Source organism: Episyrphus balteatus, chromosome 1, assembly GCF_945859705.1.
Source record: "Episyrphus balteatus chromosome 1, idEpiBalt1.1, whole genome shotgun sequence".
Classification (NCBI taxonomy): domain Eukaryota; kingdom Metazoa; phylum Arthropoda; class Insecta; order Diptera; family Syrphidae; genus Episyrphus; species Episyrphus balteatus.
Window position 1 is genome coordinate 49288171 of NC_079134.1, and position 26800 is coordinate 49314970.

The window sequence follows — 26800 nt, forward strand, 5'->3', positions numbered from 1 at the left end:
CCAACAACTCTTAATTATTAAGTTTGGGACACATAACTTCAGTAGTTGGGGCTGAAGCTCTAGATAGAGAAAGGCAGACTGACGGAACTGCGAAACCCATTTCTAGCGTTTTCTGTCATCGCAATGTCATGTCTGGTTGCTATCTAAAGTTCGATTTTTTAACAAATTCTATACTTCCGCTACCTATACCGCAAGCAAAAAGCAGCCTCAAAGTATGTATAATATCACTCAAATGACTTCTTTGATCATCAGAGACTCATCATAAATACCTTCCTATTAAATAACAGTTAACTTGCCTCTTTGTTAACCTTAAATCGATAAATGTTTATTTGTTCAAAATACTTACGTCCAATATATTCACTCTCTAATATATTAAAGTCGCCATTAAGAATAAAAAATCTTTCAAATCACATACAAACTTAAAAATTGTTCGTTTTAAATGCTGACTTTAATAAATTGAACCTAATGCCCTCTTTGTTAGTCAGAAATAAGACGCTTTATTTAGTTTCCTATCCAATGCACTTAAGATGTTACATTTTCTTCTACACAAAATATTTATAGTTGACATTTGTTTAAGTTTAAAAAGAAATTATAGAATCCTAAAAGTATGCAAACTTTGTTGTGAAAAAAATAATTTACCAGCATTCATTGTAATTTGATTTAAATTAAACTGATTATGAGAATATTTTTCAAATCATTGTTGTCTTTGGTACCTATATTGTCAAGTATCTACATATATCTCAAATTCGGTTAAAAAATAAAAATAATAATAAACTAAAAGAAAAAAGAATAACTTACAATAAATTCTCAGCCAACAAACGTTTGTTTGGGTTTTCTTCGACATTTCGAATTGTGTGGATCAGAATCAAAACCCATTATATCCACTTTTCAAAAAAAAATGACTTAGGTATGAGGTTTTGTTTCTAGTATTCAAATACATACGTTGCGCCCAAGTTTGAGTCTCTAACTACATTTTTTGGCGTAGAAATCAGACCACAAAGTTAGAGGTTAATTTCAAAACCCATTTTATCCACTTGAGTTTTTGTTTCAAAACCCATTGTATCCAAACAATTTTATTCGCATCAAAATCCATTATATCCATTCAAAATATTATTTCTAAAATAAATTTGAAATTCAAAAACCATTTTATCCATGGGATGAGATTAGATGGGAATATCCGAAAATTTATACGGATTTTTGAAAAAAAAATTTCGGCATTTAGGTTTGAATTTATTTGTTCAAGAAAGTAGGCGTAGTTAAAAAAAAGGAAATAAAGTTTTCTCGTTTTTAATTGAGTTTTTTTGAATGCCATATTTTCTTATTTTGGCCTGAAATTCAGAGATGATTTTCAAAATCCATTATATCCATATTTGTTTTGGGTATAGCTCTAAAACTAAAACCCTCAGATAACGATTTCTGGACTTGAATTGTAGGGAATCCTAATTGAATCAATCCTGCATTTAAAAAAGTACTAAAAATGTTTCGTTTACGAGATACAAGTTTTTCTCGATTTACTCGAAATCAAAAAAAGTGGATAAAATGGGTTTTGATTCTGATCCACACAATTGAGCTCTGTACGAGCTTTTCAACTTCCCAACCATCACAATATTGCAATAAAAGAAAAATATGGTTTTAAATGTACAATCTTAATAATACTAATTACTAAACAAATAATGATAATCAAAATAAACAAAAAAAATGGTTCGAACTGAAAGTCTTATACAATAAAGCTATTGACCAGTCAACAAATGTTCAAAGACAATATTTCTCCTCATAATCCAACGAATTTTTTGTGTACAAAATGAATATGGAAGAAAATATAAGAAAAAGCAAATATACGCTTGCATACTTAAGGGTGTTAGTAAAATTGATAGGAATCTATTAAATACATTTGAATCGGAGCAAATCATTTGACTTTTGTATTCCTGTACCAGCTTTGAAGAACCGTTAATCGTATTCAATTCTCAAGCACGCTAAAAATTATTTAAGATTAAAGCTGAAATACAACACTAACACCCCTATTCTCCCCCACAGTCACAACTTATGACAGCCACAAAAATTCTCAAAGTTGTGATCCCCTATGGAACAGATCGCAGCTCACAACAACTTAACGAAAAATTGTGACTCTTACAAGTTGTGACTGTGGGGGATAATCGGGGTATAAGAACCTCAATAAATTTAATAAAGATGTCCTGAAATAACTGGTGTTTTGTCACTGAAAAAGTAAGTACCTATCAACCTGAAAAAGCAGTTTAAAGTTTGTAAATGTTCTGATTAACTTATTTACAAAGATTAGGTATTTTTCTGAAATAGTTTCCTGTGCCATTATTTGGTTTTCGCATAAATGTTTCATATTTTGTAATGCTCACTTGTGATCATGGTTGTACAAAATTGTTTTTTTTTTAATGCACTTGTTTTTCAAAGAAAATTAAAAAAAAATTTATTGCAAATAAAAAAAAAATTGCATTAAAAAAAATTATATAGGTATTGCACCTACAAATATTATGATATTTCGACAAATATCGGCGAATATTAAAAAAAAAATACTTAATACTTAAAAATACTTAATTTTGCATTATTTTTTTTTTTTCAATACAGAAATTTTTTATTCGCAATAATTTTATTTTAATGCAAAATATTTTCATTTTCAACAAAAAATTTATTTTCAATGCAAATATTTTACAATATGCAGTAACTTTTTTTTAGTGAAAATATTTCTAGTTGCAATAAATATTTTTTTTAATGCAAAATTTTATTTGCAACAAATATTTTTTTTAATTTCAACGACTTTTGTCTCGGCAATAATATACATTGCTTTAATAAAAATAACAAAATAAGAAGAAAGTAATTTTTGGGATTTAAAAAAAAAATTTATTTGCAAAATCTAATTTTTGAAAACACATTTTTTTCTAAAACTGCATTTTAATAAAAAAAAATAAAAATTTTTTGGAGTTCGATTTTATCTAAGATAGAAAACTATGGGAATGTGTTTACCTATGGAATTTTTTTTACCTTTGAAGAACTTACTTACTTCTTACCAAATTTTAGTCCTAAAAATTTTAGCAACTTGAAATCTCTCTGATTATCAATGGACACAGCTTAAGCTTACCTCAAGATAACCTTGCAAATTTCCAATTAAGAGATTTCCAGATCTTCAGTCTTTTCAGTCGTAAAAAAAATAATTAAAACATTTATTTATGTAGAATTTTAATATAGTATCGCATATATAATATTTTATTATCACTTTCGTCTTCAACTATTATTTAAATAATAATTATTTGGTATCTTAAAACTAATTTCGATAGTTACACTCGAATCTTTATTTAATAACTATCTTTTTAATAAGGACTTAATGCTGTTTTCGAATCTGTCTCACTATCTGAACCAAGCTCCGACGGAATAACCATAACTGTTGGATTCTTTCCATTTTTCTCAATAATCAATAAAGGTTTCGATTCAACACACTTCTCATCTGAATCCGATTGCATTGCAAAAGAATTACTATTAATATCTTCTATAGCTTTTCGGAGTTCTGTCAAACCCACAACACCAACAAGTCGACCAATTTTCGTCACATACGCATGATTTATTCCAACCATATTAAACAGAGTATGAACTTTACTAATATTAGTCCGTTCGACAAGCTGGAAAGGTGATGGATCAATGCAAACATTATGTTCTTCAAAATTAATAACTTTAGCCATTTCCTCACACTCCCATAGTTTTCTATCTTCCGGTGACATATCCATCAAAGTATCGTGTGAAACATGAACTTTTTTTAAACTTCCGCTGCTAGTAGAAGATTTGTGAAGACCTTTTTCAATATCTTGTAAAAAGTGGGACTTGTTGAAGATATCTTGAAGGCGTCGTTCATTGTCCGATTTATATTCATTCGATGGGCTCAATGTGAATGAAGTGGATTTTTTCAAAATTGATTTGGGAGTCTCGAGTGTCGTACTATCACTGAGTTCTTCGGTAGACTTTTTAGCTGATTCTAGATCAAGTATATCTAGAGCTGGAGTAACTTCAAATCTTGATGATCGACGACGCTCATGCAAAAGTTTTTCCTCATACTCCAATTTTTCTTTTTCCAAAGCTTGTTCTTCAGCCATTTTGTATCTATCATGAGCTATATTTTGGCGTTTTTCCTTACATATTTGCCTCTGAACCATTCCCAAAAGCTCAGCTTTTTGAATCGATCCTAAAAGTATCATATTTTCCGGAGTATCAACCAAAGGCCAACCACGAATATGACGGTTTTTAACAAGTAAGTCCTTGAGTTCCTGGTAAGTCATTTCCGGCCAAATAAATTTGACATCTCGCTGCATGAAATCATCAACCATTGTGCTATACATTCGCGAACTTGTTGGCAAAAGGTCCGGAAGGTATGGCAGTTTTTTAATGAGGATCATACTGTCATACATCGAAGGTTGAAGCATTTCAGCAACAGCATTGGCTATTAGCGATGCTACCATCACTGGAACCACATGAGTCACTTGGCCAGTAATTTCGAAAATAATGACCGCCTCAGAGACTGTGTGTGTAACAGCACTAGAGAAGGCAGCAGCTCCAACCACAGCATAACCTCCAGGAATGATCGATGACAAGATCCCACCATACCAAACGCCTTGCGGGAAGATAATGTGCATCAACTCTCCAAATAATCGCCCAAAACCAGCTCCAATTTTGAAGACAGGAATGAAAGATCCTGATGGTAAGGGAAGAGTGTAACAAATTATTGAGAAGATGTAAGTGAAGAGGACATAGCAAGTCAAATTCAGGAAGATACTTCCTCCCGGAGTCTTCCAGTGGGAAATAATATTCGCTTGACCAACTGTTGGATCATCACCGGACCAAGTAAAATTGCTAAATAATTCGGTGAGCTGTTCATGAGTGCTCAGTTCCGATCCGAAAAATTGACCAGTACCAAGAGGAAACGATATAGTCGCTACGATAAAAGCTATGATTGTCGGATACAGGAATCGATTTTTCTGGAGAAAATTGTTGATTGTCTTATTCGTTCTGATGTAAGTAACATACCAGCGATGCAACCACACGTAACCAGCTCCTAAAAATCCACAAATAACTCCCATTAAAGAATAGACAAATAATTCCTGAGGTGCAAATGGAAATTCGGAAGTAAAGTTGGTAAGAAAAAGTGGCTTAACTGTGTCGGCATTTTGAAACCACACTGCCATCAAAAGAAACACCGAAGATCCACAAAAAGCCGAAAAGAAACCACGCCAACAATTTCGCACAGCAAAGTAAGTGGTTGTGGCTTCAATACTAAATAAGACTCCTCCAATGGGAGCAGCGAAACATGCTCCAATTCCTACGGCACAGGCTACTGATAACATCTCAGTGTAACGTGATTTATTTTCATAGATCCTGTGGAATCTAAGTTTAGACAATAAAGTTGCAACGATGCTCGCGATATGCACAAAAGGTCCTTCTTTGCCAATTGGAATTCCAGCTCCCAAAGCCGCTGTTAGACCGATAACTTTGACCAAAAGTGTCTTGAAAGTTAGGTATTCTTTGAGAACAACTCCACGCAAAATCGTTTTCATTTCAGGTATTCCAGAACCCACAGCTTGAGGAGCAACTAAATGTGTGAATCCACAGGCAAAAAGGACCAAACAAATTGACGGAACAATCCAGGCTACAAATTGTAGTAGAATCGAAGAATTGAAGATATCACGGTAAAGAAACATTCGGCCATTTGTGCAGATATTCACTCCCAAGTCTACTCCGAATGAAATGAAAGCCATAATAATACCGAGAAGAGCTAAGAAGATCCATTCTTCTCCAAAACGTGATAAAGTATGATCAAGGAGCCAGTAAAATCCTCGACACATTAAAGATCGATTATATTTCAGTCGCTCCCGTTCGAACCGCTTATCTTCTGCTCGCTGGCGTTTTTCATAAAGCTTAAGTCGCTTTGATTCGTCCTTTGCATAATCACTCAAATCCTCCGCGTATTTTCCATACATAAGCGTATGAGTGTAGGTTAAAGTATCAGCGACTTCCACCGATCCCGAACGATCAATCTTTTTAGGCTTCGCGACAATTTTAGGACTTGAGTCATTATGCAATGGATCCTTTTCCATATTTCGATACAAAATGTGGGCAAAAAATCGCGATTTAACTTTGGGAAGTGAACCGAATTCAAAGATGTACCGATAAGAACTGTCGAAGTTTCGAAACAGTTTGCAGACTTCAAGCTACAAAGTATCTTAATTTTTTGCTGCCAATCTATCCAAAATAAATAATACGTACAGAGTACCTATATTTTTTTTTTCAATATTGTCACTACCGGTAATTCAATTAAACTTCTATAGAACCAACAAAGGAATATTGTGTGTGACAATCTTATATTTTGTATTTAATTTAAGGTGCTAAAAATGATACTTTAAGATTGATTATCTGATTAGTAGAGTATTCATCTTAATCAATATTGAATCTTTTTTTTTTTGTCAATCATATAGAAAACATGTAGATGACAGTTACTGCGCGAAATATGTTAAATTTTTTTTTGTAAATATTTTAACAAATTTGCACTTTTTTTTTTTGTAAACTAATTAAAATGCTATTGTATTGGATAAAGACTCGTGCTATAGATTTTTTTTTTCATTCTTCAACACTGTCTTTGTCAAATACAAGTTCTTGTATAATTGAATTGATTGTTTTCTTTGGAGACATATTTTTTTGTATAGTATTGATGTTTATTTGTATAAAAAAATCAAATAAAATTAAGGTAAATGAAACTCCTTGTGACTAGAATAGAAATGCATGACGATATCTTTTTACGTTTTCGGTTCTTTGAAAGGATTTGAAATTAGCGTGATATTGATTTGTATTGTTTTTGAACAACTGTGAACGTTGCAACTCGTGTGTCGAAAATTGGATTTTAATTAAAAAAACGTATAAAAGAAAAAATATGACAGACGTATTTATTTTAATTGAAAATGCGTGTTATATTAACCAAATGCGTCAAGGTCTTAAAGCAAAAGGTTCAACATACGTACCGTTGGATTTAACGTCTGTCTTAAACTTTTTAGTTATCTAGTAGACGACGCACGTAACGTAAAATTCGAATAAAAACACTGTTTTTCAACAGAAGAGGTAGGTACACATCATTTCAAAGGTTATCTAATCGTTTTTCCCCAATAGTGGTGCGTAACCTTATTTTTTTTACTATTTTTTGTTAGTTTAAGATTTAAAGAAAAGCAAAGATGTATGTAAATATGTTTTTGGGAAATTTTTGAATGAACAAATGTACACCTCTGGTATCTTAACTTATTTTATGGGTTTGGGAAAAATTTACCATTTAAAACACTGGAGTTTCCTCAGGGTGATTTAATTATTATTGAATTAATATTTTGAAGAACATGGGTGGGCCGATTAGTTTTGGCGAAAACACCCTGTTAATGTAAAGTTGGCCCCACATGCTGTTTTTTTTTTTTTCAAACCTGCCTGGTTCGATAGCCGAACTTTTTTTTCCACCATTTAGTCCAGTAATTTTAGGTTTTATCTGCGGAAAAATTCCTACTGGGCTGAATTTTGGTATACAGCTTAATGACGGCTTTGTTATGAAGATGTGAAAAATCGACATTGATATCGTGTCCGCGTTAAGAGTTATAGGGGTCAAAAGGTCACAAAAACTGGTTTTTCACGATTTTCAGCAAAACGATAAGTCTTATCAAAAAATTTTCAATGCAAGAATTGTAGACCAGATTATTATATATAAAAAGTGTCATGATACTTTTTTTCTTAAGACCCACCGTTTCTTAGGTATAACGATTCAAAAAGTTGAAGTTTAGTTGTAATCGTCATAATCCTATTCCTGAAAAAAAAACTCCTAACTGAAAAGTTCCTGAAATTTCATTATTTTTTTAGCTTGAATTTCGTTCCTCAACTGTTAAGAATATGGGGAAACCAAAAAAAAATGGAAATTTTCGCCATTTTTCCGATTGAGGCCCTTCTCCCGAAACCATTTCCCTGGGAATTTTTGATTAGAATATGTCTGAAAATATACAGGGTGTGCAATAGAGAATGGACAACCCTAAAACGGCTTATAGCTACACTTATGATTGTTCTAAAAACAGATAGAAAAAAGTTCTATCGCAACCAGTTCATAAAATATGGACTTTTTTCGTTCAGTGTATTTTAAATTTTATCATCTTATGTTTTCGTTCACTACAACCACGAATTAATGAATTTTATTTATTTCTTTTTTTTATAATTTTCTACAATAATTGGATGAGTACATAAAAGCTTTAAAAATTTCATAGCTATTGCACATTTTCGTAAAAAAAATTTTGAAATCTGTTTTTTGATGCAAAATGTAAAAAAAGTATTTTATGAAAAATTTTAAACACCTGTGGTATAAAATAAATCTATAGAAACCTAGGTGGCCATATTTCTTAAAAATATTCTCCTTATACCAGAATATTTTTAAGAAAGTTGGCCACCTAGGTTTCTATAGATTTATTTTATACCACAGGTGTTTAAAATTTTTCATAAAATACTTTTTTTACATTTTGCATCAAAAAACAGATTTCAAAATTTTTTTTACGAAAATGTGCAATAGCTATGAAATTTTTAAAGCTTTTATGTACTCATCCAATTATTGTAGAAAATTATAAAAAAAAGAAATAAATAAAATTCATTCATTCGTGGTTGTAGTGAACGAAAACATAAGATGATAAAATTTAAAATACACTGAACGAAAAAAAGTCCATATTTTATGAACTGGTTGCGATAGAACTTTTTTCTATTTGTTTTTAGAACAATCATAAGTGTAGCTATAAGCCGTTTTAGGGTTGTCCATTCTCTATTGCACACCCTGTATATTTTCAGACATATTCTAATCAAAAATTCCCAGGGAAATGGTTTCGGGAGAAGGGCCTCAATCGGAAAAATGGCGAAAATTTCCATTTTTTTTTGGTTTCCCCATATTCTTACCAGTTGAGGAACGAAATTCAAGCTAAAAAAATAATGAAATTTCAGGAACTTTTCAGTTAGGAGTTTTTTTTCAGGAATAGGATTATGACGATTACAACTAAACTTCAACTTTTTGAATCGTTATACCTAAGAAACGGTGGGTCTTAGGAAAAAAAGTGTCATGACACTTTTTATATATAATAATCTGGTCTACAATTCTTGCATTGAAAATTTTTTGATAAGACTTACCGTTTTGCTGAAAGTCGTGAAAAAATAGTTTTTGTGACCTTTTGACCCCTATAACTCTTAACGCGGACACGATATCAATGTCGATTTTTCACATCTTCATAACAAAGCCGTCATTAAGCTGTATACCAAAATTCAGCCCAGTAGGAATTTTTCCGCAGATTGGGCTTAAAAATGACTAAAATGACTGGGCTACATTTTCTGAATAGATGAAATCAAAAAAATTATGATTTTTTTTCCTGTGAAAATATGGTGAGTTCGTTTTTACCAAGGTAAGCCCAGGATAGAAAATATGACAAAAAAAAAAACTTTTTTTCAAATTACTAATTTCTCAAAAATCAAAATTTGTTTTTCTTTTTTCAGTGTAAGTATAGTCCTTTTTACAATTTTTCTCAATTAACCATGGTATTTCCAACAAATTCCATCACTAGTTTTCGCTATGCCGCGGTGAGTCCATCTGAACATCGAGCTAGGGCCTAAACTTATGAATGGATTTGCTTGAAACTTGGTACAGATTTTTACGTAATTCCCAAGACTCGTTTTTTTTTCAAGTTTTTTAATATCTCCTTTTTAACGAATATATCCCATATAACGTTTTCGAGGTATTGCAATTTTTTTCGAAAACGGCTCTAACGATTTTGATTAAATTTGGTGTACCTAATACTCGTATGCATTGCGATTTGGATACGAATATCTTCTAAACGGTTAAAGCAATCAATTTGATGCCTCGTAATTTTTTGTAGAACGTTTCAGCCCCTACAAGAATACATCTTGTTAATTTAAAAATAATGAAGTTTCAGTGATTTGGAAAACTTTGAAAAGCAAAAATTGTTTTTATAATTTTTTTTTAACTTTGACCTCGAATATCTTTAGAATGGTTAGATTAATGAAAAAAGTTAATAAGACCTTTTTTGTGGAGCAATCTGTTTCTTAAAAAAAAAATTAAGAACAAAAAACGAATTTTAAAAGATTTTCTCGATTTTTGGACCTCAAATATCTACTAAATAGTTAGATAATTGAAAAAAGTGTTTAGGGCCTATTTTGTAGAGCGTTCAATTTTCTATGTAAATATGTAAAGAAATTTTCTAAAAAGTAAAAAAAAAAATGATTTTTTTTTGTACAAGCTTGATGTAAAAGTGGAAAATTGCGAAGCGGAGGAACTTCCCATTAATATAAAGAGCTCATATTTGGTGTGTATATTCAAGAGGTGTCTAGCAATCGATTTTTTGGAGTACAAAATCGAAAAAATGAATTTCGATTGATTTTTTTGACTCACCCTTATGTATATGATTTAAAGTGTTTTCTTTTTCTGCGTATTCAAAAAGAAAACAAATTAAGCAGTTCTGTGTAAGCCCCTTAGTCAAAATTTTGACTCTACAAACATATAATTTTTAATTAGTAAATGGCCAAAAAAAAGTTCAGATGATTTTACTATTCAGTCAGTGACTAGACTATATAAGAGAAAACTGAGAAAGTCACTGTGGTGTATGCGTAATTTTTTTTTTGTTGGAAAATTTGACGACTTTTGAATTGTTCAATGCAAATTTTGTACTTCGAATATTTCTTGATCTTAGGACAAACCATGATTTAAGAAATGTATCAAGAACTTGAGCTGAACAAACGAAAACAATTGGCGTTAAACGTCTATCTTAAAATTTGAGTGTTTTAGGCGATTTTTCAGATTTCCCATAAAAAAATTTTGGCTTTGGAAGTAAAATGTAAAAAAAAAGTTGTACTTTATTTTGAAATAAATTCTTACGATGCAAATACAACACGAGTCTGCTAGTAGAAAATAAAAATTAAAGTTTTTAATTAAGAAGAAATTTGCAATTAATCATGTGAATCGAAATTATTTTTCTTTGTGAATCTTATGGTGAGATCTTATCATAATTTGCACTATTCTCCTGCAAACTACAAAAATCTGGAAAATTAATCACAAGTGTTTGCAAAAATGAATAAAATGATTAAATAAATAAAATTGTTAAACATTTTTCGTGTTTTCAGTAAAATCATAAGTTATTTAATATTTTTCCTTAATAAAATTACTAAAGAATAAAAGTATTTATCATAAAATTAACGCAAATTGATATATTATTTGTTGAAAGTTAAATAAATCGCGACAAATATGACACTTTATATTTTTCACACCAAAAAAATAAAAAGTCAATAAATTAATTAACAACTTTGATTTTATTATTGTTTATTTAATTTTTTTTTCTGTCTAAAATAAAATACAAGACGAGGCTTAAGTCATGTGCCTTTGAGTGATGAACGAAGTCAGGATTCGATGTGCTCGAGTGCAATTGGTCACCTTTAATGTCACACCACAAGGCTATGATAAACATTTTACTTGACAACGCCCTGTTTCCTTGTTTGCTCTTTAAATTGAGATTCAAAATTTTAAAGGTTATGTAATTTACATGTATGGAACTTACAAATACATATAAATTTAAGGTATTATGAAGCTTTATTTTGATGAAATTATATTTGTATGAGTTTTTGGGATTTCACAAGTAAAATTGCGGTAAGTCCATATGATCAAAAAAACAATTGGTGAGTTGGTTCCGTATTTTCAAAATTGCCAGTGAACTTAGTCAGACATCAGCATTGGGCGCATGCATTCACGAATCGAGTGACTAAGTAGTCGACTCATTCTGATTGGCTGAAAACAACTAAAAAATTAGTTGTTCTTATATTTTATTACAATACTTAAACATATTTTAGCGTACATTTCACCAACCCGGACCTATGGCAAAATCAAAAAATAAATATGTCAAAGTTTTGTACAAGTTTTGTACACTTTTGTATAAACAAAGCCGAGTTTTGTACAAGCTCACAACCAAAGATATAGCTTAGTGAAAGTATTTTTTTTTAAATTGCATCAAAATTAAAAAAAAAATCTAAAATTATCTACGAGTTTTGTACAGTGTTGTACAACCAAAGCCGAATTTTGTACAATCTTATACAAAAAGTTATGTCTAATTTTAGTTTACGCTGGGTACATAGACAAGTGCTGCCAATAATTTTTGAAAGCAAAGTTATTAGCAACATGAGGATGGTGGTGAAATTCCGAATAAATAGAATATGAAAAGGAAAAAATAAATTGCCCATTGCCCACAAGAATAATTGGAGAAAGGGCGGGGGTGGGCGAAAAAGTGGGGTGTCAAAAATCATGGATTTTTAAGATTTTTGTGGAAAGTGGACCTCCTATCGAAAAAAGTTAAATACAAAAGTTGTAGATAACAATATGATCTACAACTTCTTCTCAAGTCATTTTTTATATAACCTCGAAAATAGTCATAAAATGCAAAAATACGACTTTTTAGTTTTTATTTTTTATTTTATTTATAAAATGCAAAAATACGACTTTTTGGTTTTTATTTTTATTTTTATCTTTTACAAAAATAGTTGGATTTTAACAAAACTTTGTTTAAACCTACATTTTTATGTGGTTTTTCTATTTTAAAAATTAAGTTTCTCTCGTACTTAAATAAAAGGTTTTAATCTAAAATTTGTCATCCCAATTTTTCAAAAATCAAATACTTTTTCGGTAACTTTTTTGATTGAAAAATAGGATATTTTTTTTTTCAAATTAAATTCTTAAAAAATCTTAAAACTAATATTTTGCTAAAAGACTTTCTCACTATTTTTGAGGCTATATAAAAAAAATGACTTGAGAAGAAGTTGTAGATCATATTGTTATCTACAACTTTTGTATATAACTTTTTTCGATAGAGGGTCTACTTTCCACAGAAATATTTGAAAAACACGATTTCTGACACGCACTCTACTTTTTCGCCCACCCACGCCCTTTCCCCAAATTTTTTGTGGGCAATTTTTTTTTTTTTTTGATTTTGCGAAAGGTCCGGGCTGGGGAAATGTACGTAAAAAGTAATATTGATTTTACTTAATTTTGACGTAAATGAGTCTTAGATTACAAAAATATGTATCTACCTTGTTTATTTGAAATTGTAAGGAAACAAGTTTTTTGAACTTTTAAGCAAATGCATATCACAGTTCTGTAAATAGATACAGCTGATATGATCAAAAATTTAATTAGCGGATTGTAAATTGACAGAAGTATTTGAAAGTAAATAAATAATAATGTTAGTAGACTTTTTGGTAATTCAATTTATATTATTTCGTCATTTCAAGGACTTTTTATTAAAATCAGTTAAATCAACACTCAAAAGTTGAGTTTTACTCGTATTTGTTCAAATCGGGTTGGGTGTAAATCCTGATAGTGTCTTCTATCAACTCAAAATAAAAAATCAATTAAATATGTACATACTAAAAAAAAGTATTATTTATCATTTTTTCTGATTTATCATAGTGCGTTTTATATGCTCAATCATTCATTAAAAATAATAATATTATGAATAGGAATACCTTCAAAATGCAACTCCTTTCCAAATTAAAATTTCATAGAAAAAAAAATGTAAGAAGATGTTTGGAATTCTGATATTGAAAAAACAATTAACAGTTAATTCACGTCTTGCTTCAAATCACGATTCTATAATTTGTTTAACTTGTTTGCCAAATTGTAGTCATAAAATATCATAAAGTACACACATAACACCACGACAGACAGGTGCGTGATAATTCGTCATTCAACAGATGCTATTATTTTTAAAATATCTAATGCTATGCCATTTTTGGGTGAAATAAAACTGTTTAGCAAGTTCCATTGAAAATAATTTTATCTATGAAATTGGTGTGACCAACTCAAAATACCTAACTTTACTTTAATAAGTCATTTTGATTGCTTTATGAAATGTCAACAATGTTGTGTTTGTTTATGGAAAATAAAAAAAAAAAAAACTGTCTAATAATGTGATGAGCCCCGGCTGCATCCACGAAAAAACGCGACTCATTTTCTGCCTGTTGCAGTGTGCTACACTGAACCAAAAAGGTACATAAAATTAATGAATTATTTCTTAAATTTTTTTTTCTTCTATAATTTAAGAACAAAGTTTAAGAAAAGTTTCTTACATTTTATGATTATTTCTTAAATTTTATGATTTTTTTCATAAATTTCGTAAAAATTCAAATGAAATTTTGCTTAAATTTTATGAAAAAAATCATAAAAAGTATGAATTTTTCTTAAAGATTTATGATTGTTTTCATAAAATATAATACACTTTTCATTAAAATTTATGCAGTTATTTATATAAATGCATATAATACATTACCATTCCAAGCCTTTAATTTGTTCCTAAAAAATTGTATTCCAAACAAACAAACTGCAAAAGAAAACAACCCAAAATCTAAAACAAAAAAATGAAAATTGTTTTTAAAAATAAAAGAAATTATTAAGTTTAAACGTAAAAATGTTTTATTGATCACTATCATTAAAAATTTCACTATAAATTAATTTAATTTTACTTCTTTAATGGATGCATCATCTGGAAAGATAGAAAAAAGTTTGTATTAGTAAAATGAATATGTAGTATTTGGTTTAAGAAATCGAAATAGCTAGAAGGTTAAATTATCTAATTCTTACCTTATTGTAATCGGCACCATTAGACTCTGGATATGAAAAAAAAAAAAAAATAAAAAATTGAATAAGTTGGGGAAAGATAAAAATATAAAGAATTAAGGTACCTATGAGAAATGTTGATAATATTAAGTTAAAACAAAATTTAAATATTTAGAGAAATAAAATAAAATGCAACACTTACTAAATTCCATGTTTTGCTTTAGTTTGCAATGACAATTTCAATTGTACAGGATTTGTTGAGAATCGCCTTTAATATGGTTTTTACTTTGTGTTGATTTTTCCCCCTTTGCCGGTCCAAAGTTGAAGATTACGTACGTGCCTCCTTATTTCACAAAAATATCAAATTACGATTTTCAATTTTAAAATATGCACCTATAACAAAAAAAAAAGAAAATATATTTAATAAATAAAAGGAAGCAATTTTTAACATTATATGTTTTTATACTTATCTGAGTATATGGGAAAGAGGCAACAGGAACCAACAATATTTTACACTTTTGCAATGTACTTATACTCTTCAAAATTGTCTACGTGGTTAAAATGCTTTACACTATAAACAATATCGTCTTTTATTCACAAACTTTTATAACTTGTTTCGGCAACGAGCGTCCACTTTGAATATCAGATTTTAAATTTAATCCTCAAAGAAATCTTTCTAAGGCATAGATTCAGAACAACAGTTATTATTTTCTAGATTGATGAAAAAGTACATAGACTTTAAGAAAATATACTTAAACACTCAAAACGTAAGAATTTTTTCATTAATTATATGTATACTTTCATAATATTTAGCCCTGATTTTTCAATCATCAGTTAGACTATCAGAGAAATAAATGTCAATATAAAAAAAACTTTTATTCCTAGTAATAAGCTCTACCTGAGGTTTATCTGACTATTGAAAAATTTAATGAATTAATTCTTAAATTTTGGAAAAATATGAATTTCGAACATAAAAAGTATGAACAAATTCTTAAATTTTAAGAATAAGTTCTTAATACCGAATACAGGATAACGGTAAAATATTCCTTGTTTTTTGATTAATGAAAAAATACATTCATTTTAAGAAAAAATGAATTCATTCTAAGAAAAAATACTTAAAAACACAAAATTTATGAACTTCTTACAAATGTAATTGTGAAAATAGATTTTTTTTTTCAATTTTAGAAGGGAAAAAAGTCAATTTTAAAAATTATTTTAGCTCAAAATACAAAATAATAGTAAATTTCATTCATAAAAGTATGTCCAGATTCTAAGATTCAGCAAAATATTCTTTCAAATTGGAGCTAGAAGTTTATGAATTTATTCATAAACCTTCGCATTTGTTCTTAAAAAAAATTCATAAAAAAATTTTCCATAGGAAAATTTTTATGAAAACTGATTCTTAAATTTTATGAATCTTTCTTAAAACTAAACTTTTTTTTTAAGAATTTGTGCTTAAATTTAATGAATTTTTCTTAAAAATGTATGAATTTTGGTTTATGAACGAGATTCATAGTTTTTAAGAATAATACTTTTTTCAGTGTAAAGATTGCAATTAAATATTAAAATTAAACTATCATACATATATTTATACAAAAATTGACTATAGCTTATTTAAAATGCAATATGCAAATTGTGAAGACAAAGAAATGATTTTTAAAAACTCCATCATTAAATAGGGTAAATAGTGGTAAGATAAGATGGTAAAATAATTTTCTAAGCGTTAATTCGATGAGAGTTAAAATTTTTTTTAAATCGCTAGATAAACTTGTTACAATAATGGTAATTGTGTTGAAAAAATTCTTTAAAAAAATTGTGTGTACACATGTACTCACGATTGAGTTACAATTATGAGAACTAGATGGTGCTACTTGCTAGTCCCTCTGACATTTCTTTTTAAAAAAGTTATACTTCTCCAACGCTGCTGCCGCAAAAGAGTAAAACTAAAACTAAAGCCTGAGAATCTTCTACAAAGTGGTTATTTTGTGGACATCGTTAGCTGACACCAACCATCAGTGAAATTTCGACATTGTCGGCCTTAAAAGGATTGTCGTACAGAAAGGATTGAGGCATTATTTTGAAGCTAAAATAATAAGCTTTATGGTGATATAAAATAAGTTATTTTTGTTACCTATATAAAAAAAATGCAGAAAAGGTTTATGGAAGGAAAAAAACTATATTTTTTATTGTTTTTCTATAAAAACTGATTGCATTAAAAAAATTGCAGTTTTTTTGTAGATAGACTTGATTGTTGCAAAAATTAAATTGACACTTTTAAATAAAATACGCACGTACTTGCTCTTTCAGTTTAAAAGACTTTTATGTTAGTTTACTTGTAGATTTTAAGAGCTGCCTCTATATAAATTTAACGAAATTTTGTTGATATTGCGGAAGAGCCGACATTTAGGGCAAAATTTTGTTAAATTAAAAAAAAAATATTTAATTATTTGACTTTTTTTGAAAAAAATAAAAATGCAGTTTTATTGCAATTGCTTCGAATATTATGTCTGCAAAGTTTTATCAAAATCATTAGAGCCTTTTTTGAGTTATTTGGTTTGAATTGAAAAATTTGTATGGGAGGTACACTTTCTTAGTGAGATATAAAAAAACGAAAAAAAACAAGTTTCAGAATTCCATAAAACTCATCTGTACCAAATTTGAAAAAAATCCGTCCACCCATTTAGGCTGTGGAAATGTGTACAGATGGACGTACAGACGCACAGACAGACGCACGGACGGAATTGAGAGACCCACTTTTTTGGAATTCTCCATATCGTAATGTTGGTTTTGATTAAAACCTCAAATTTTTTTTTGGACACGAAATCAATACTTGCCCTATAGAGCAAGTAAAAATAACAAAATGCATGAGATTGCTCATTTGGCAAAAGTAACTCAAGAAAGTTCATGAACCCATTTTGAAAAAAAAAATTGATATTAAAAAAAAAAAAATTAAATGCACAACTGGGTCGCATCAACTTGCTTCTACAGTTCAAGTTGCTTAAATTTTTAAGAATTTTTATAAAAAAATTGGGAATCTAGGTATATAAAAAAAAACAAAAACAATTTAAAAAAAACCATACAATTTGTTTTTTAAAGCAATAAAACAACATCTAAAATCAAATTTGCCTCCAAAACAAGTATGCAGTTTTATTTGATATAAAGATGCATTTAAAAAAAATAATTTCAAAATCGTAGAGCCGTTTTTTTTTTAAATTCTAATTTTTTATATACATTATAATTTTTTGGAAAAACAAAATTTAAAGTAAAATTGGTACGCCATTTTGTAGAAATCACTAATAAACATCTAAAATCTAAATCTAAAAAAAAAAATCAATGTCCGGTCTTAGAAAATTTAATTTTTCATAAAAAAAAAATTCAAAATATTTAAAAAAAATCCATAAATTATTTCTTCAAAATTTTATTTATATACATAAATGCATATAAAATGCTTTTGTATAAAAAAATTCATTGAAATACTGTTTGGCAAAAAATCAGAAAAAGCGGTTCCATGGCAGGTACCGTCAATAATGATTTTTAAACTAAATTTTTTGTAATAAGATTGTTGGAGCCGTTTTTGATAAAATTAAACTTTTCTTAGATTAGTATATGACAGGTACCGTTATTTTTGGTAAAAAAAAAAAATAATTTCAAAAACCCCACTGGAGAGTTTCCAAAAAATGCTACATACCAGGTTTGAAGTCAATCGGTCCATCCGCTTAGGCTGTAGCATGTAGCTCTTTATACAAACAGTACAAGATAGATGGACTTCCGGGACCCACTTTTTTGGCATTCTCTATTATCGTAATATCATGGAAAAATGTTATTTTTTGTACGAATGCATAACTTGAAATTTAAAAAAATTAAATAATTTTCCTTTCTCAATTATAATATGTATTAAGCTAACTAAAAAGTTACCTTAATACAAGAAAAAAGATTGCTTCTTGAACTAGATAAACAGGAAACAATCATCAAAATGTCCTCGTCGTTACCGGTATCTATCCTAACAACATTAAAAAAAAATTAGTACAGTACCAATTTTTTGCGACCTGTTATAGTAAAGTGCATTTTAAATCTGACCCCTTAGTTTGTAAAACTCCTAATTGTATGCTACATCCATTAATTTTTTGTTAGTAGTGTATACAAAAAATAATATTATGTGTTTTTTCTTGTTATCAAAACTGTTTGTTAACCAAGAAAAAAAAAATCGTGACTTAGGGTAAGTAGGTACTCATAATATTTCGTGTCTATCATTCATCTATACACCTATTTATCACATCTGAATGTATGTGTGTATTGATTGTACTTCTTGTTTAAAATTAGTAAATAAATAAATGTACAAACACGTTTAATTTTCCAACGTCAAATGACTGACTATTATATTTGCAAATCATTAGTTATACGTTATATATGTGCCTTAAAGCTGTGAATTTTTTATGAACAAATATTTAACATTGGGTTTTGTTCAATTCAATTTATATGAGTTTTCTACTTGAAATACAAAAAAAAAAAAAATATTTTTTATTTGTACTGAACAGACACTTGAAGACAAGTTCAAAATGAACTTGTCATTCCCTAGTGAGAAACACATGTTTGAAGAAAAGTCTAAAATAATTGGAAAATTTTTGAGATTCTTGAAACATTTATGGATTTTCTTATGTTTCATTCTTCAAAGGTGTAAAATCTATAAATACCTGTATATCAATCATTAATCACACTTTTCAAATAATATTGAAGACATTAATTTTATAGATATAGTTACCTTTTGTATATGCAAAAATGACACATTTCAAAAACCCTATAATTCAAGAAAATACACACAATATATTCTTCTCCTTGTTTTTTTGAAAACTCATATGTGATTGTTATAAGGACATAGGCACACATATATATTCAAAAACTTGTATTCCTTTGTATAACTATGTTCGTTTATTATGCCTACATAATCCCCATTATAAATAATTGTTACCCTACAACCAAGTTCTAATTAGAGCAAAACCTTGTCCAAGATAATGAACTGAAATTCTATTGTTATACGAATAAAACTCCCTCTTTCCCCATCATCATCTCCATTTCCACCCACTTGTTCTTTTGCACCCTCTTGTCCGCACCCCCTCATACAAACATATACACAAACTTACCTCTATGCCATTCGGGTCGTGCTCCTTCGTAGTATATCTTCGTCACTTATTCAACTCTGGCCTGGGAGTTCTTTTCTTGTTCATGGAAAATGGACAATGTTGAAGGAGAAGAAGATGAGAAGAAGAAGAAGACGATGAGTACTTTTTGGAAAATGACTACAACTAATACCATTACTGTGAAGAAAAGGACATCATTTAGTCGAGCAATGTCTCTGATAGAATATAATTGAAATAGGCAAGGTGAACGATAAAGGGGGCTGGAGGTTATAGGAGTAGGTTTTCAAGATTGTTTGAAAATATCCTGGTTTTCTTCTTCATCTTATGGATGGAAAATATAAAAAGTGAATATGATGGGTTTTTGAATTTCATCGATAAATGATTGGCAAAATTTAATTTTGACTTTCAAAATAAATTAAATGTTGGAGTAGGTATTCTCTTTGAAGACTCATCTTATATTCTTGGAAAGAATTTTTAGAACTCTGATATATTTTCTTAACCAAGTGAACCGAAGAGTTTGGATATGATAGACAGATTGTAATATATTATAAAAAACTTGTCAAAAATAATAATACACCTACCCAGTTTCAAACATTCTTAAATAATTAGAAAATCTCAAACGAAATAATAAAATAATTTAATTATTTAAATATTTATTTAATAGTTAAACAAAATTAATAATATATTAGAAATAGAAGACATGTAACAAAAGAAAAGAGAAAATTAAAGAATTTGATTACAAAATAATTTGTTTTTAATCCTTTTTGTAATTAGAGTAAAAGTTTTTAGTTGAATGAATATAGTTTTTTGGATTGACTATCCATAAATTCAGATATAGTTCAATAATACATGCCTGGAAAATGCCAAAAAGGCGCATTTGCAATTACTTCCAAGACGCATCTCCAAGCTGTCATATCCGCTAGATGGTAGAGAAATAAGTAATCCCAAGTATTGAATACAACTATTTTAAAGAAAACTTTTTCTTCTTCTTTTTTATTCTTTATTCACGACTGAATCGAACTGACTTGCTTTAAGAATTTAAGCTGCTAAAATTTTTAAGACTTTTTATATGCAAATTTGGTATTGGTATCTACATATATTGTATACCTATCTAAAGTATATAAAACAAACAAACTTCGTTCTTCAAAGGGAAAATAAACAACATCTTAAATGGAATTTACTTCCCCAAATGCTTTCTAGAAAAAAACTGAAAATCGTTAGAGCAGTTAAATAAAAGAAAATTTTTTTGTAAAAATACATAATATGTATGTAATAAAAATATTACATATATTTTGTAAAAAAAAAAATTAAATAAAGTTGATATGCCATTTTTTAGTAATTACTATTTAACGCCTAACATCAAAATTTCAAAAAATTCAATGTCAAAAAATTAGTTTTTTTTTATCCAAAAAATATTTTTTCATTTTTTATTAATACTAAAACAATACATATCCATCCATCAGTGTTGCCAGAGCCGGCTATTTTATCGCCAAACAGGGTCCTTGAACATTTCACGCGCTCCTTAAAATTTTGATTTCCGATTTATCGGAATTTGGCTCTTTTAATTTTGTACTTGGTGATTTCAGGCTCCTTTGAAATCAAAGCATTTTACCAAGATTTTTAAAAATCGGCTCCTTTTCACTAATATTCTGGCAACACTGCCATCCATATCTAAATGCTTTTTTATATCATGGTATAAGGAGACAAGGTACCTAATATCATCATGTACACACACAGTCATTAACGAGATACGAGAACTGTCAGATGCCTTCCTACGTTTTTGACAGCTGCCTTATTGAAATTGTTGTTGTTTGTCTTAGAAATTGTTGTTGTTTTTTAATTTGTCAAATAAAATGTCATAAATGTTTATGTTGAATCGGGCTTTTTTGGTCACTTCTTTCTATATGCAAATGAAATTTTTTTATTTTATACTTGTAATTTCTGGACTTCATCGTGAGAATTTTATTAAATCTATTAAAACTTGATATTACCTACAATTTACACTATTATATCATAAACTTTTGACTCCATTTTGCAAATTTTACACGGATGCACAAAGAGAACGAAAATGATAATGATTTTACCTCGTCTCCTTATAACATGGTTTTAATGGACTAGTCCTTTGGGATAAATTCAGATTTAAAAAAAAAACTTTCTATGCAGGTTTACCCTATAATATTAATTTTTGAAAGAACAAAAATTTAAAAAATAAGACCTTTTCCTAGAGATATTTCACCAAAAAAAAGTTACTCATACACCACAGTGACCTTTATTTTATAAGTATAGCTTTTGCTGGGCATTCAAAATAAATACATAATTCTTACTCCACAAATTTAGAAAGTTACACTGAGGGAAAAACGAATCATAAACATATTAAAATTAAAACAAAGTAAGAAAATTTTATATTTTAGTCAATCGTTTATTGCTTAAATTTATTAATAGCTTGAAATCGCTTAATTTTGTAATAAAAAAATTCAATACAATAGAGTTCTAAAAATAAAATCGAATGCCCTTAATTGTTGACAGTTTTAATTTCGAATTGTAAGCATGTCTAAAACAGTTTTTATCGGTAAAGTAAAAAACAAAGAACGAACACAATTATAACTAAAATTTTTAAATTTTCATCTTAAATTATACATTTTCAAAGTTTAAAATAAAAACTTTGAAAAATTCTTAGGTTACTCTAAATTGTATGAGTAAAACCTTGCGACACATTTGGATAGTTTATTCCAAAATAACTGGCAAACCACGATACCATCTCCATCTCATGAGTTTCTCCTTCACGATGGCCTCTTTATCACATTTTTGCTATTTTATTTGCTTTTTCTTGCCTTGTGTTTGTGTCTCTTGTATACGAAAACGAATTCCAATAAATTACTTTACGCCTTGACAGTTAAAGTATTTGGTATTAATTATGCAATTAAAATATTATAATGTCAATTAAAAGGCGTTTGATTAATGATGGCCTGGTCATATCGAATAGCGGGGGATTTTATGTTATTTTAATTAAATTAAAACAAAAAAGCTTGGTATCGTATTTTATTTGTGAGAACAGTATACATTTTTTTTAATAAATTAACGAACGGCGTTGTCATTAAAAATCCTTTTTTAGGATTTTGAAAATTTGCACTTGTACCTTTTTAATTGTTTTAAATTACTGTCAGTTATTAACTTGAATCTTGAATGTCTTAATTGGTATGAATTTTTTTGTTGACTTTAATTTATTAAAGATTTAGCTTTTAAAAATTAAAAAAAAGCTTTTATCTATTCTTTGAATTTTTATCAACAATAAAATCTTTCCATAAAAGTCCTGAAAATGCATTTGAATTATTTATTTATCCTGATGCTGAGGGTTTGTCAAATTTAAGGAATTCAACTTTCCATACTCAATACCCATCAATTTTATTATATGATTATAAGAAAAGCACTTTATATTTCAATTTAAATCATTTGCATTCAAATTAATTTTTTTTGCTTGGAAAAAGGCTTGTCTTTGTGTTATCTGTAATTTGATTCGTTTTCTGTTGTAAACACATAATCGAAATCTCTTAAATAAATAAATTATTAAATAAATAACAAAAGACAAACAAATAGATATAGGAAAATAATTGCTTCAACACATAACAAAAATAAAAACAAGGGCGTCGCTAAGAAGGGAGGGGAGAAAATTAAGGAATTCATTAAGTTATTTATTTTCACTTAATTTTTCAGTGCAAAATCATTCTGGTGTCAGACCATATTTTTTTATCTTCTGATACTGCTTCCTCTGAAGTCAGAAAAATTTTAACAGATTCTGTTTTTAAAATATTACAGTTATAAAATGCCAAAAACAAAATTTTGGCCGTTTTCGAAGCTGTATTTTTATGTGTTTTAATTCATTACAAACACATTTGTAATGGTGCCTATGAAAACTTTTTTTATTCTTTCAAAAACTGTTTAAATCTTTCCAACATGTCTTTTACTGCCCGAGATATCTAAAGTTTAAGTTAATAAGCCAAAAACAAACTCAACTTAATCTAAAGTTTAAGTCACTGGTCAACAAGATTTTTGCCACAAGAACTACAATATATTTTCCTGAAGGTTTGAGAGTTGGTGAACTTGAATCTGAAATCAGAAATATTCTACTAGCCTCCGTTTTTTAAATATTACTGTTTAAAAAAAAAACTTTTTTTGCATTGCCTATGGGTAATATTTCAAGAACGGAGGCTAATAGAATTTTTGTGATTTCCCCCACCAGAAGAACTATCAGAAAAGTATTTATCTTGGTTCTTGTTTCAAAAAAAGTTTAATTTGGTTCACAGAGAAAAATATGACCCGCTAAAAACTAACAGATTGTCATATTGTTTTACCGTCCATACATTTCATAAGGAAATCTTATTAAAATCAACGATTAATAAGGTTTTTTTAAGGAGATTTCTTATTATTTTTATAGAGAAAATCTTATTAAAATTTGACTGAAAAGTTGATTTTTTTTGCAACTTAGCACTAAAACAAAAATCGCGATCAATATTTTCATGGCAGGTTGGTTCAGGTGGTAAGGTGGGCGACTAATGATTTGAAGTCCCCAGTTCGATTCCCAGCCTGGTCATCGTTTTTTTTATTTTTTTGCAGATTTTAAAACAATAAGGAAAACCCGATTGTTTTAATAAGGTTTCCTTCTTGGATGAAAACCATAGAGAAATCTTATTGTTTTTGTTCTATTTTATGTGGTCTATTTTTCTCTGTGTTGACTAGTGCTTTTTTTTTAGCCTTATCTTAAGATATTTCGGGTAATAAAAGAGATATCGGAGAGATTTAAAGAATTCTTAGGAGAAGGAAACTTATTATTACTATCACAGTTAGAAATTTATTTGTAATAAATTACCTCATATAACCTTGAAAACAGACAAAACGACGTTTTTTGAATCTGAATTCAAGTTCAGCAATCCAAAAACCTTCAGAAAAGTATATTTTGGTTCTTGTGGCAAAAACCTTGTCGGCCAATGCAATTAAGTAAATTTTCATCCTAAAGTTAAGCCTTTAAATAGAAATACCTACTTTTAACTACTAATATTTTGTATTTTCAGTTTATATTCATTATTCATAATTTGTTCTTCATTATTCGTTTATTAAAATCGTTTGTTCGTTATTTGTTTGTTATTAAAAAAAAATAATTTCAATCCTGAAGTTAGCCCCCTTATATAGAAACTCGTACTTCTTATTACTAATATCAATGAATTTTTAATAATTATCCATTGTTCGATCCATTTTGACAATTGTTGAAATATAATTATAACTATAACAATTATAACTAATTTAGTAGTTGTTCAATATTTTTAATTAATTGCATTGCCAATTCATTTTAACAAATATGTTGATCTTGTAAGTATGCAATGTTTTTTCTTATACATTAGAGACGTCAACCTGATTACTTATAGGTTAGTCCCACTCAATATTGTTGGTGCTAATAACTTGTAGTTCAGTCAAAGACGAAATATCTGAAAAAAAGTTGTGACGTCAGCTAAGTTTGGATGCAGTATTGAAGTGGAGTTAGTCCTGAGTAATATATCTCATTTTGCGTATTGTTTGTGGGGAGTCCGCTATTTTGAAAAACTCATTGACTGAACTATTCCGGCATTTGTGATTTCAGTCCATTAATTTGGTTGATATTCTTGAAGGCATCAGGTCCAAGTTTAATTGACTGTAGCCTCTTTTGGAATAAAATATTGGTGCCTTGGAAATCACTTAAAACTGCCCGGTAGTTGATGTTAGGCTCTCTTTGGTCAATTCTTCTTAACCTTTTTCTATTTTGTTGATAACTCATCTACAACCTCTCTTGGTCGGCTTTAAAAAAGTTGCCTTGACACCATTTTTCTGATGTTTTAACTGGCACTTAATTTGAGGTTTTAAGTTTACCTTCTGCGTACTACTTCGCTTAAAGGCCTTATTTTTTTTTGTTCTGTCAAAAAACTATTATACTCTCCCCAAGGTTTTGGTGTATTATCTTATCCTTAATGTCTCTATAAAACCTTATAAGCTTTCTCATATCCGGGATGGAAAGCAAAAAGTTTATTTTCGTAGGTTGTATAGTCTTTCTCTTCAGATTGTTCATTGTGTACAGAAAAATATTCAAGGTTCAGGCGAATAGGTCGAAAAGTAAAGGTCCTTATTGGCACGACCGATTAAAGGGCTTAGGGAAATCTTAAACGAAAGCTGATAGAGCATTCGGAACAACTCGTTAGAGATTGGCTTATCCACAAGCCCTTATTTTTTCGGCATCGATTATAAAATTGGTCACCCTATCACAACTATATGACTTAACCTGAGTTAAGCACACCTTGACACCGTATATGTATGTATCTACCACGCTGAAGATCTTTACCTTACGGCCTTTACAAATCATGTTTGTTGTGCATTGAATACGTTTTACCCCCTTAGATCATTCCTTAACTACGCCTTTGGAATTTACATAATGTTTTAAAGATAAACAATTATTTTAAAATACTTCTCTTGCCTTTCTTACACCCCCTCTTTCTAGACCTACATACGTGGTGTGTACTCTGGGTTACTAAGCAAACAGGTCGTGAAATTATCTGTGAATAAATACTTGAGTACACCAACAAAAATAAACACAATTTGAATGCTACTCTCTATGCGAATTGACGCGTCAGAAAAACTTAAATGTTTTATTATGAATTTTCCGCCGTTACGTCTAGGTTTCTGCTCATCAGAGAAGAAGATTTTTTTCATAATATGTGTCTGCCTCTGCTTCAGCTTTAAAATTTTAATAGTGGCGCAGCGGTGGCGTCGTCGAGACAATGGGCACACGATCGATGGCGTCGAAAGAGAAAAATTCTTTTTTGCGGTTGGATAGCAATGAGATATTTTGCATTGAAGTCATTCCGAAATAAATTTTAGAATAAGATATTTTTAAAATTTTGCCAAAATGACAAAGAAACACTGGCGACGACGTTATAGAAGGAAATATGTACTATTTCTGGTTTAAGAATTCTGAGTA

At 29.1% G+C, this 26800-nt stretch overlaps 2 protein-coding genes across 2 annotated transcripts in view; one reads left to right on the plus strand and one right to left on the minus strand.

Moving 5' to 3' along the window:
- Positions 1 to 26800, plus strand: part of LOC129905565 (actin-binding LIM protein 1-like) — a 264917-nt gene that overhangs the window by 29886 nt on the left and 208231 nt on the right. The gene's annotated exons all lie outside the window — the stretch shown is intronic.
- On the minus strand, positions 2885 to 6250 carry LOC129905563 (chloride channel protein 2-like). Its single transcript, XM_055981057.1, has one exon. It carries the CDS (start codon positions 6105 to 6107, stop codon positions 3339 to 3341), a length of 2769 nt encoding a protein of 922 aa, XP_055837032.1. The 5' UTR covers positions 6108 to 6250; the 3' UTR covers positions 2885 to 3338.

What these genes read in the sequence shown, in the direction of transcription:
- LOC129905563 (XM_055981057.1), bottom strand. Translation starts at nt 6,107, where the DNA reads ATGGAAAAGGATCCATTGCATAATGACTCAAGTCCTAAAATTGTCGCG.